Source organism: Somniosus microcephalus, unplaced genomic scaffold (assembly GCF_052327205.1).
Source record: "Somniosus microcephalus isolate GS21.2 unplaced genomic scaffold, FLI_Smic_1.0 unresolved_chr3, whole genome shotgun sequence".
Taxonomy (NCBI): Eukaryota; Metazoa; Chordata; class Chondrichthyes; order Squaliformes; family Somniosidae; genus Somniosus; species Somniosus microcephalus.
The window spans coordinates 22,567,401-22,579,648 of record NW_028225181.1 but is presented as its reverse complement, the minus strand read 5'-3'; the positions used below and the strand labels follow the sequence as shown (position 1 = coordinate 22,579,648).

General features: G+C 52.7%; 1 protein-coding gene across 3 annotated transcripts in view; it reads right to left on the bottom strand.

Annotated features, from left to right (window-relative positions):
- Positions 1-9,257: 9,257 nt before the first annotated feature.
- The window catches only part of moxd1l (monooxygenase, DBH-like 1, like), a 295,828-nt gene continuing 292,837 nt past the window's right edge, over positions 9,258-12,248 (bottom strand). For 2 of the 3 annotated variants that reach the window (XM_085976728.1, XM_085976729.1), the window contains 2 exons: positions 10,539-10,653; positions 9,258-9,649 (listed from right to left, as the gene is read on the bottom strand). In XM_085976728.1, the coding sequence (XP_085832854.1) occupies positions 9,491-9,649; positions 10,539-10,653 (274 nt within the window). In that variant the 3' untranslated portion in view covers positions 9,258-9,490. The remainder of the gene's footprint in view (positions 9,650-10,538; positions 10,654-12,248) is intronic. The other variant, XM_085976730.1, reaches the window with a different exon arrangement.

The window sequence follows — 12,248 nt, the reverse complement described above, 5'->3', positions numbered from 1 at the left end:
AGATTTACTCTGTATCTAATCCGTGCTGTACCTGCCCTGGGAGTGTTTGATGGGCCAGTGTAGAGGGAGATTTACTCTGTATCTAATCCTTGCTGTACCTGGCCTGGGAGTGTTTGATGGGACAGCGTTGAGGGAGCTTTCCTCTGTATCTTACCCGTGCTGTACCTGCCCTGACATCTGTAGGAATTAAACACAAGCGGGGTTGGGGTTATTGTCTCTGGCCAGTCAGATGCCTCTGAGCTGCTCCAGGGACCCCCATGCAGTGTCGAAGACCTCCCCTATTCCTGGTTCTGACCGCCGGACTTATTCAGTAGCGATGTGGACAGAAAAACGTGACTCGTGGTTTGGGTGCAAAACTGACCAGTATTTATTGAAACAAAAACAAACAAATTGAAAATAAAGAACACAGCACACCTATGCTGAAATACAGCACTTTACTTAACACAGGACACTTATTGTCCACTAATGCACTGTTTCGCTTAGTGCAACACCCTTTTACTTAAACACAGCACTTTTCTTCTCACAGTACACTCTAGTGCTTACTACAACACTGTTTGCTTAATAGAACACTGTTACACAAATACAGCACCTTTAATGCAGTACACTTTGCTCACTACAGCACCTTTTGCTTAGTAGGTTTTACTTAAATACAGCACTTTTAATACAGCTACTTAGTGTTCCCTACAGCACTTTTCTGCTTAGTGCAACACTGATACTTCAATAGGGGAGGAGAAAATGGACACAACGAGGGAAAATTGACTAAAGTTACAATTTTAACAAGATTCCCCTTAATTCCCACCCCTTAATACCTATTCTAAGTTGCCTTGTAATGGGCCAGAAAAGATATGCTCACCAATGAAATGGCTGCCCCGTGCCCTTGCGGTCTTAGATTCTTCACCACCCTGAAGATAGAGATGCCCCAGTGTTTAAAAGTAACTGCTGGTATTCCACACCCTTGGGCGGGCTCCCAGGTTGTAGAGGGCACGGAGGCGAGGCTGCAGAGAGAGAGTGAAGCTTCCTGAGAAGCTATCTTATACCCCATTTGGAGCCGAAATCGTCCCGCCCAAATCCGGATGCATATGGGCTAAAAAGGGATCTGATGTCCCCATTAACTGTGATGGGTTTTGGATGAATTACCCATTCATTGTGATGGGTTTTTGAATGTATTCCCATTCATTGTGATGGGTCGAATGAAACTGTCTCAGTTTGAAAAACCATGTCTATTTCCTTAAGTAAACAGCCATTGGATGTTAGTGTAAACAAACTGATTGTCCTGTGGTCACGCCCAACCATAATTGAAACTGATTGTCCTGTGGTCACGCCCAACCGCAATTGATTGGCGGTCTCAAGCGGTTCAACATTGTAGCAGTTTAGCGTAAACAAACATCGATTGTCCTGCAGGGAGGGAAACTCCCTGAACTGCCTTTGATTGACAGTTTAACTACTCCATTGCTTCAGGGCTGGGTTTTTTTTTCTAAACCCTTTGTCAGCCATCTTTGATTTTCCCTTTACATGTGCACTTTTGCCACGAGGTCGGGCAGCCATCTTTGATCATTCTTTTTCACAGACACACACAGGCTGCCTTTCATTCCTCTTTTGTCAGCCCGTGCTTTGAAGAGAAACTGTCCTTTTGCCTTCTGCCACGAGGTCTGACGGCCATTTTGATCCCTGGATTTTTAAAGGCATATTCTACCCAGATATTCTTTAATGAAAAATTAATCTTCGGAACTGTAGGAAATTTCGAAATTATTGCGAAATCCTACACATTGTTTGATGGGACAGTGTAAACGGTGCTTAATTCTGTATCTAACCCATGTTGTACCTGCCCTGGGAGTGTTTGATGGGACAGTGTAGAGGGAGTTTTACTCTGTATCTAACCCGTGCTGTACCTGCCCTGGGAATATTTGATGGGACAGTGTAGAGGTAGCTTTACTCTGTATCTAACCCATGCTGTACCTGCCCTGGGAGTGCTTGAAGGGACAGTGTAGAGGGAGCTTTACTCTGTATCTAACCCATGCTGTACCTGCCCTGGGAGTGTTTGAAGGGACAGTGTAGAGGGAGCTTTACTCTGTATCTAACCTGTGCTGTACCAGCCCTGGGAGTGTCTGAAGGGACAGTGTAGAGGGAGCTTTAATCTGTATCTAACCCATGCTGTACCAGCCCTGGGAGTGTTTGATGGGACAGTGTAGAGGGAGCTTTACTCTGTATCTAACCCGTGCTGTACCTGCCCTGGGAGTGTTTGATGGGACAGTGCAGAGGGAGAATTACTCTGTATCTAATCCTTGCTGTCCCGGGCCTGCGAGTGTTTGATGGGACAGTGTAGAGGGAGCTTTACTCTGTATCTAACCCATGCTGTACCTGCCCTGGGAGTGTTTGAAGGGACAGTGTAGAGGGAGCTTTACTCTGTATCTAACCCGTGCTGTACCTGCCCTGGGAGTGTTTGATGGGACAGTGTAGAGGGAGCTTTACTCTGTATCTAACCCATGCTGTACCTGCCCTGGGAGTGTTTGATGGGACAGTGTAGAGGGAGCTTTACTCTGTATCTAACCAATGCTGTACCTGCCCTGGGAGTGTTTGATGGGACAGTGTAGAGGGAGCTTTACTCTGTATCTAACCCGTGCTGTACCTGCCCTGGGAGTGTTTGATGGGACAGTGTAGAGGGAGCTTTAATCTGTATCTAACCCATGCTGTACCAGCCCTGGGAGTGTTTGATGGGACAGTGTAGAGGGAGCTTTGCTCTGTACCTAACCCGTGCTGTACCTGCCTTGGGAATGTTTGATGGGACAGTGTAGAGGGAGCTTTACTCTGTATCTAATCCTTGCTGTACCTGCCCTGGGAGTGTTTGATGGGACAGTGTAGAGGGAGCTTTACTCTGTATCTAACCCGTGCTGTACCTGCCCTGGGATTGTTTGATGGGACAGTGTAGAGGGAGCTTTACTCTGTATCTAACCTGTGCTGTACCTGCCCTGGGAGTGTTTGATGGGACAGTGTAGAGGGAGCTTTACTCTGTATCTAACCCGTGCTGTACCTGCCCTGGGAGTGTTTGATGGGACAGTGTAGAGGGAGCTTTACTCTGTATCTAACCCGTGCTGTACCTGTCCTGGGAGTGTTTGATGGGACAGTGTAGAGGGAGCTTTACTCTGTATCTAACCCGTGCTGTACCTGCTGTGGGAGTGTATGATGGGACAGTGTAGAGGGAGCTTTACTCTGTATCTAACCCGTGCTGCACCTGCCCTGGGAGTGTTTGATGGGACAGTGTAGAGGGAGCTTTACTCTGTATCTAACCCGTGCTGTACCTGCCTTGGGAATGTTTGATGGGACAGTGTAGAGGGAGCTTTACTCTGTATCTAATCCTTGCTGTACCTGCCCTGGGAGTGTTTGATGGGACAGTGTAGAGGGAGCTTTACTCTGTATCTAACCCGTGCTGTACCTGCCCTGGGAGTGTTTGATGGGACAGTGTAGAGGGAGCTTTACTCTGTATCTAACCCGTGCTGTACCTGCCCTGGGAGTGTTTGATGGGACAGTGTAGAGGGAGCTTTACTCTGTATCTAACCCATGCTGTACCTGCCCTGGGAGTGTTTGATGGGACAGTGTAGAGGGAGCTTTACTCTGTATCTAACCCGTGCTGTACCTGCCCTGGGAGTGTTTGATGGGACAGTGTAGAGGGAGCTTTACTCTGTATCTAACCCGTGCTGTACCTGCCCTGGGAGTGTTTGATGGGATAGTGTAGAGGGAGCTTTACTCTGTATCTAACCCGTGCTGTACCTGCCCTGGGAGTGTTTGATGGGACAGTGTAGAGGGAGCTTTACTCTGTATCTAACCCGTGCTGTACCTGCCCTGGGAGTGTTTGATGGGACAGTGTAGAGGGAGCTTTACTCTGTATCTAACCCATGCTGTACCTGCCCTGGGAGTGTTTGATGGGACAGTGTAGAGGGAGCTTTACTCTGTATCTAACCCGTGCTGTACCTGCCCTGGGAGTGTTTGATGGGACAGTGTAGAGGGAGCTTTACTCTGTATCTAACCCATGCTGTACCTGCCCTGGGAGTGTTTGAAGGGACAGTGTAGAGGGAGCTTTACTCTGTATCTAACCCGTGCTGTACCTGCCCTGGGAGTGTTTGATGGGACATTGTAGAGGGAGCTTTACTCTGTATCTAACCTGTGCTGTACCTGCCCTGGGAGTGTTTGATGGGACAGTGTAGAGGGAGCTTTACTCTGTATCTAACCCGTGCTGTACCTGCCCTGGGAGTGTTTGATGGGACAGTGTAGAGGGAGCTTTACTCTGTATCTAACCCGTGCTGTACCTGCCTTGGGAATGTTTGATGGGACAGTGTAGAGGGAGCTTTACTCTGTATCTAACCCATGCTGTACCTGCCCTGGGAGTGTTTGATGGGACAGTGTAGAGGGAGCTTTACTCTGTATCTAACCCGTGCTGTACCTGCCCTGGGAGTGTTTGATGGGACAGTGTAGAGGGAGCTTTACTCTGTATCTAACCCGTGCTGTACCTGCCCTGGGAGTGTTTGATGGGACAGCGTAGAGGGAGCTTTACTCTGTATCTAACCCGTGCTGTACCTGACCTGGGAGTATTTGATGGGACAGTGTAGAGGGAGCTTTACACTGTATCTAACCCGTGCTGTACCTGCCCTGGGAGTGTTTGATGGGACAGTGTAGAGGGAGCTTTACTCTGTATCTAACCCGTGCTGTACCTGTCCTGGGAGTGTTTGATGGGACAGTGTAGAGGGAGCTTTACACTGTATCTAACCCGTGCTGTACCTGCCCTGGGAGTGTTTGATGGGACAGTGTAGAGGGAGCTTTACACTGTATCTAACCCGTGCTGTACCTGCCCTGGGAGTGTTTGATGGGACAGTGTAGAGGGAGCTTTACTCTGTATCTAACCAGTGCTGTACCTGCCCTGGGAGTGTTTGATGGGACAGTGTAGAGGGAGCTTTACTCTGTATCTAACCCGTGCAGTACCTGCCCTGGGAGTGTTTGATGGGACAGTGTAGAGGGAGCTTTACTCTGTATCTAACCCGTGCTGTACCTGCCCTGGGAGTGTTTGATGGGACAGTGTAGAGGGAGCTTTACTCTGTATCTAACCCGTGCTGTACCTGCCCTGGGAGTGTTTGATGGGACAGTGTAGAGGGAGCTTTACTCTGTATCTAACCCGTGCTGTACCTGCCCTGGGAGTGTTTGATGGGACAGTGTAGAGGGAGCTTTACTCTGTATCTAACCCGTGCTGTACCTGCCCTGGGAGTGTTTGATGGGACAGTGTAGAGGGAGCTTTACTCTGTATCTAACCCGTGCTGTACCTGCCCTGGGAGTGTTTGATGGGACAGTGTAGAGGGAGCTTTACTCTGTATCTAACCCGTGCTGTACCTGCCCTGGGAGTGTTTGATGGAGCAGTGTAGAGGGAGCTTTACTCTGTATCTAACCCGTGTTGTACCTGCCCTGGGAGTGTTTGATGGGACAGTGCAGAGAGAGCTTTACTCTGTATCTAACCCGTGCTGTACCTGCCCTGGGAGTGTTTGATGGGACAGTGTAGAGGGAGCTTTACTCTGTATCTAACCCGTGCTGTACCTGCCCTGGGAGTGTTTGATGGGACAGTGTAGAGGGAGCTTTACTCTGTATCTAACCCGTGCTGTACCTGCCCTGGGAGTGTTTGATGGGACAGTGTAGAGGGAGCTTTACTCTGTATCTAACCCGTGCTGTACCTGCCCTGGGAGTGTTTGATGGGACAGTGTAGAGGGAGCTTTACTCTGTATCTAACCCGTGCTGTACCTGCCCTGGGAGTGTTTGATGGAGCAGTGTAGAGGGAGCTTTACTCTGTATCTAACCCGTGTTGTACCTGCCCTGGGAGTGTTTGATGGGACAGTATAGAGGGAGCTTTACTCTGTATCTAACCCGTGCTGTACCTGTCCTGGGAGTGTTTGATGGGACAGTATAGAGGGAGCTTTACTCTGTATCTAACCCGTGCTGTACCTGTCCTGGGAGTGTTTGATGGGACAGTGCAGAGAGAGCTTTACTCTGTATCTAACCCGTGCTGTACCTGCCCTGGGAGTGTTTGATGGGACAGTGTAGAGGGAGCTTTACTCTGTATCTAACCCGTGCTGTAACTGCCCTGGGAGTGTTTGATGGGACAGTGTAGAGGGAGCTTTACTCTGTATCTAACCCGTGCTGTACCTGCCCTGGGAGTGTTTGATGGGACAGTGTAGAGGGAGCTTTACTCTGTATCTAACCCGTGCTGTACCTGCCCTGGGAGTGTTTGATGGACTGAAATATAATGCCTTGCATTCCAGCTGAGAAGAAGTGTCTTTGTCCAGGCTCCTGGACCTGCACCGTGACCCTCCACCCTTCCCCTGACCCCTATCCTGCACCATGACCCTCGACCCTTCCGCTGACCCTTATCCTGCAAATTGACCCTCGACCCTTCCCCATTCCTGCTCCCTGTCCCTCAACCCTTCCCCTGACCCCTATCCTGCACCGTGATCCTCAATCTTTCCCTCACTACTATTCTGCACCGTGACACTCGGCCCTTCCCCTAACCCCTTTCCTGCACCGTGATTCTTGGCCCTTCCCCTGACCCCTGTCCTGCACCATGACCCTCGACCCTTCCCCTTCCCCTGACCCCTGTCCTGCACCTTGAGCCTCGACCCCTCCCCTGACCACCATCCTGCACCGTGACCCTCGAACCTTCCCCTGACCCCTGTCCTGCACCTTGACCCTCGACCCCTCCCCTGACACCTGTCCTTCTCCCTGACCCTCCCCCTGACCCCTGTCCTGCACCTTGACCCTCGACCCCTCCCCTGACCCCCATCCTGCACCATGACCTTCGACGCTTCCCCTGACCCCTGTCCTGCTCCATGACCCTCGATCTTTCCCCTGTCCCCTGTCCTGCACCGTGACCCTCGACCCTTCCCCTGACCCGTCCTGCACCTTGACCCTCGACCCCTCCCCTGACCCCCATCCTGCACCATGACCCTTGACGCTTCCCCTGACCCCTGTCCTGCTTCATGACCCTCGATCTTTCCCCTGACCCCCATCCTGCACCATGACCCTCGACGCTTCCCCTGACCCCTGTCCTGCTCCATGACCCTCGATCTTTCCCCTGACCCCCGTCCTGCATCGTGACCATCGACCCTTCCCCTGACCCCTATCCTGCACTATGACCCTCGACCCTTCCCCTGACCCCTGTCCTGCTCCATGACCCTCGACCCCTCCCTGACCCCTGTCCTGCTCCATGACCCTCGACCCTTCCCGATCCCTGTCCTGCACCTTGACCCTTGACCCTTCCCGACTCCCATCCTGCACCGTGACCCTCGACCCTTCCCCTGACCCCTGTCCTGCACCTTGTTCCTCGACCCCTCCCCTGACCCCTGTCCTGCATCGTGATCATCGACCCTTCCCCTGACCCCTGTCCTGCACTATGACCCTCGACCCTTCCCCTGACCCGTCCTGCTCCCTGATCCTCGACCCTTCCCCTGATGCCTATCCTGCACCTTGACCCTCGACCCTCCCCTGACCCCCATCCTGCACCGTGACCCTCGGCCCTTCTTGCCCGGCTCCTCATTATTAATTCTTTCCCCTTCGATTGTTGCTTCAATGGGAGAACAAGGTTTCAGATTTCATGAATTCTTCTGTTTTATTTCAATGAACAACAATTACATTGCTTAAAAATGCAGGAAGTATAGAAGATGAGATTAGAAATCAATGGTTATTACAGGGTGAGCTCCGGGAGATGTCATAGTAATCTGGGGATCTCACACCATGAAAGACAGGGTGAGAGGAGCGAGGGAGAGGGGAGCGAGGGAGAGAGGAGCGAGGGAGAGGGGAGCGAGGGAGAGGGGAGTGAGAGGAGAGCGTGAGAGAGGAGAAAGGGAGAGAGTGAGGGGGAGAGAGTGAGTGGGGAGAGTGAGTGTGTAAGAGAGGAGGGAGGGGGGGAGGGAGAGAGTGTGTAAGAGAGGAGGGAGAGGGGGATGGAGAGAGTGTGTGTAAGGGAGGAGGGAGAGAGGGGGAGCGAGAGAGTAAGAGAGGATGGAGAGGGGGATGGAGAGAGTGTGTGTAAGGGAGGAGGGAGAGAGGGGGAGCGAGAGAGTAAGAGAGGAGGGAGAGGGGGATGGAGAGAGTGTGTAAGGGAGGAAGGAGGGGGAGGGAGAGAGTGTGTAAGGGAGTAAGTAGAGGGAGGGGGAGGGGGAGAGTGTGTAAGGGAGGAGGGAGAGTGTGTAAGGGAGGAGGGAGGGGGAGGGAGGGTGTATAAGGGAGGAGAGGGATGTGGGGGAGTGGGGAGCGAGGGAGGGAGAGTGTGTAAGGGAGGAGGGAGAGGGGGGAGGGAGGAGGGAGAGGGGGAGGGAGGGTGTGTAAGGGAGGAGAGGGATGTGGGGGAGTGGGGAGCGAGGGAGGGAGAGTGTGTAAGGGAGGAGGGAGAGTGTGTAAGGGAGGAGGGAGAGGGGGGAGGGAGGAGGGAGAGGGGGAGGGAGGGTGTGTAAGGGAGGAGAGGGATGTGGGGGAGTGGGGAGCGAGGGAGGGAGAGTGTGTAAGGGAGGAGAGGGATGTGGGGGAGTGGGGAGCGAGGGAGGGAGAGTGTGTAAGGGAGGAGAGGGATGTGGGGGAGTGGGGAGCGAGGGAGGGAGAGTGTGTAAGGGAGGAGGGAGAGGGGGAGGGTAGGGAGGGAGTGTGTGTCAGGGAGGGGGGAGAGGGGGAGGGAGGGAGAGTGTGTAAGGGAGGAGAGGGATGTGGGGGAGTGGGGAGCGAGGGAGGGAGAGTGTGTAGGGAGGGGAGGGATGTGGGGGAGTGGGGAGTGAGGGAGGGAGAGTGTGTAAGGGAAGAGGGAGAGTGTGTAAGGGAGGAGGGTGAGGGGGTGGGTAGGGAGGGAGTGGGGTGTCAGGGAGGGGGGAGAGGGGGAGGGAGGGAGAGTGTGTAAGGGAGGAGAGGGATGTGGGGGAGTGGGGAGCGAGGGAGGAAGAGTGTGTAAGGGAGGTGGGTGAGGGGGAGGGTAGGGAGGGAGAGTGTGTCAGGGAGGGGAGGGATGTGGGGGAGTGGGGAGCGAGGGAGGGAGAGTGTGTAAGGGAGGAGAGGGATGTGGGGGAGTGGGGAGTGAGGGAGGGAGTGTGTGTAAGGGAGGAGGGAGAGTGTGTAAGGGAGGAGGGTGAGGGGGAGGGTAGGGAGGGAGTGTGTGTCAGGGAGGGGGGAGAGGGGGAGGGAGGGAGAGTGTGTAAGGGAGGAGAGGGATGTGGGGGAGTGGGGAGCGAGGGAGGGAGAGTGTGTAGGGAGGGGAGGGATGTGGGGGAGTGGGGAGTGAGGGAGGGAGTGTGTGTAAGGGAGGAGGGAGAGTGTGTAAGGGAGGAGGGTGAGGGGGTGGGTAGGGAGGGAGTGGGTGTCAGGGAGGGGGGAGAGGGGGAGGGAGGGAGAGTGTGTAAGGGAGGAGAGGGATGTGGGGGAGTGGGGAGCGAGGGAGGCTCCGATCTCTGGGGGTGGGCCATGCTGATTCAATCCCACTTCAGGAGGCCGTGCAGTGAAGCAGGAACACGAGGAGGCTCGAGGCGAGCGTGATCGCCGGAAGCTCGATCCGGACGGATGCGGAAATTTGGCTCCTCAGGCAACGGCTCGTTCTTTCCTCCGGAATTTCAGGTATCTTCACCTTTTCAACATGAGAAGCCTTCAGGGAGGACAGAAAATCAAAGAGCCAGAGAGTTAAAGGTCAGAGGTGAATGGAACCTGGGGCTCCCTCCCGTTCTGTGCCCGTGCCTGCGTGTGGGGGGGATTTCGTTCCCACACCGGGCGAGATATAAAGAGGGAGAACCACCCCACACCTCTCAGAACACGTTGCCCCAAAAGGGGTGAGACCGAGCTTGGAACAGACGCCAACGAGGCGATGGACCCTTCACCCTCAACCCCCGACCCCAGGGATTCGCGGCGGTGAAGGAGGGCGGTACCAGTCGCTGTGAACTTGCCCAGTGCCGTCAGGGACTATCGCTGCCCGCTCTTGGCACTTCGCGACACTGCAGGACTAAATACTGCTCCAAACTGGCACCAGCCTTAAACTTTCACCCCCTGTGACCCTGGCGGGCGAACACTGCCCCAGACAAGCGGGGCTGAAGGGCCCCTCTCTCCGCTGGGGGCAGTAGGTCAGACACTGACATTAGACCCTCTGTGACCCTGGCGGGCGAACACTGCCCCAGACAAGCGGGCTGAAGGGCTCCTCTCTCCGCTGGGGGCAGTAGGTCAGACACTGACCTTTCACCCTCTGTGACCCTTGGGGGGGGCGAACACTGCCCCAGACAAGAGGGGCTGAAGGGCTCCTCTCTCCGCTGGGGGCAATAGGTCAGACACTGACCTTTCACCCTCTGTGACCCTTGGGGGGGCAAACACTGCCCCAGACAAGAGGGGCTGAAGGGCTCCTCTCTCCGCTGGGGGCAGTAGGTCAGACACTGACCTTTCACCCTCTGTGACCCTGGCGGGCGAACACTGCCCCAAACAAGCAGGGCTGAAGGGCTCCTGTCTCCGCTGGGTGGGTCCAGTAAAAGTATGAGAGATGCGCCACTCACCGTGCGGCTGCTGACCATCAGCAGTTGATCAGCGTCACGAACCTTCTCCTCCAGGTCCTTCACCAAGCTCTGGGTCCAGTTACATTTGTTCAGGAACTCAATCAGTTCACCCTTGCTGTTAGGAAGTGGGAGTGAGTGTCAGTGACATAACATGACTGTCTCCAACCCAACTCTTCACCCCACTCCCCTGACTTCCACTTCGAAGGGGCCGAGCGAAAGTGTCTCTCTCTCTGTGTCTCTGTCTCTCTCTCTGTCTCTCTCTCTGTCTCTCTCTGTCTCTCTCTCTCTGTCTCTCTCTCTCTGTCTCTCTCTCTCTGTCTCTCTCTCTCTGTCTCTCTCTCTGTCTCTGTCTCTCTCTCTCTCTCTGTCTCTCTCTCTCTCTGTCTCTCTCTCTCTCTCTCTCTCTCTCTGTGTGTCTCTCTCTCTGTTTGTCCAATTTCCAATTCCAATTCCAATTCAAATGCTTTATTGGCATGAAAGTTTACAGAGAACCATATTGCCAAAGCTTACATAGCAAAAAGGTACAGTTTTCCAACATTCTGTAGGTGTCAATCGATTTGACATTTGTTGGGTACATACAATATTACTTATAAACAATATTAATTTTAAACAGTCTTTGTACTTCATTTGGTACGTTCAATATTAATTTTAAACAGTCTTAATTTTAAACAGTCCTCAGGTTGTGACATGTTGTTACATATTTGGCCCCAAGGTATGGTCTGTCTCCTTCTCCTAGGACTAATCTCAATTTTGACAGGTCATCCAATTCCTTGAAATCTGGGGTTGTTTGGCTTAGCTTGTTGAATAATATGTTTCTTGATGTGTTGAATTTTTCGCATTTTAGGAGGAAATGCATTTCTGTTTCAACCTCGCCGGCCAGACATTGATCGCATATTCTATTCTCTCTAGGCTGCCAGGATTTCTTGTATCTGCCTTTTTCAATTTCCAGTTGGTGGTCGCTTAGTCTGTACCTGGTGAGGGTCTGTCTCTGTTTTGTGTCTCTGATGGTCGTGAGGTAGTCTGCCAGTTTATAATCTCTTTTTAGGGCCCGGTAACATTCTAATCTGCTTTGGCTTTCGGTTATTTTGTTCCAATGTTCCAGGTAGGTTTCTTTGCATTGTTTAATGATTTGGTTCACTCGGATTGGTGTTTGGACGGCAGTGTTGGTCTGGGACTGGTCAGGGTCCGGCTGAGTAGGAGTACTTAGTTTCAGTAGCAGCTGACTCAGGGGACTCTTTTCTGAGTTTAGCTCTTGGGTCTGGAAGGCTTTAAAATGAAGGGTGTCTGGGGAGCTAGATTTGAGGTGATTTAGGAAGTTTAGTGCTCGTTTTTGGATGTTTATTATCAGTGGGTATCTGCCTAGTTCGGCTCTGCATGCATCGTTGGTGTTTTCCTTTGGGTGCGAAGAATGCTTCGGCAAAATTCTGCATGTAGGGCTTCTATTGTGTGTTTTTCCCATTTAGTGTAGCTATGGTGATTGAGAGGGCCCCATACTTCACTACCGTACAGCGCAATGGGCAGGGTTATGCTGTCAAATATTTTGAGCCAGATTTTGATTGGGATTTGGATGTTGTAGAATTTTCTTTTTATTGCATATAGGGCTCTTCGGGCTTTTTCTTTTAGTGCATTCACTGCTATGCTGAAGCTCCCTGATGCTGTAATGGTTAGACCAAGGTAAGTGTAGCTCATAGTGTGTCCTATGATGGTATC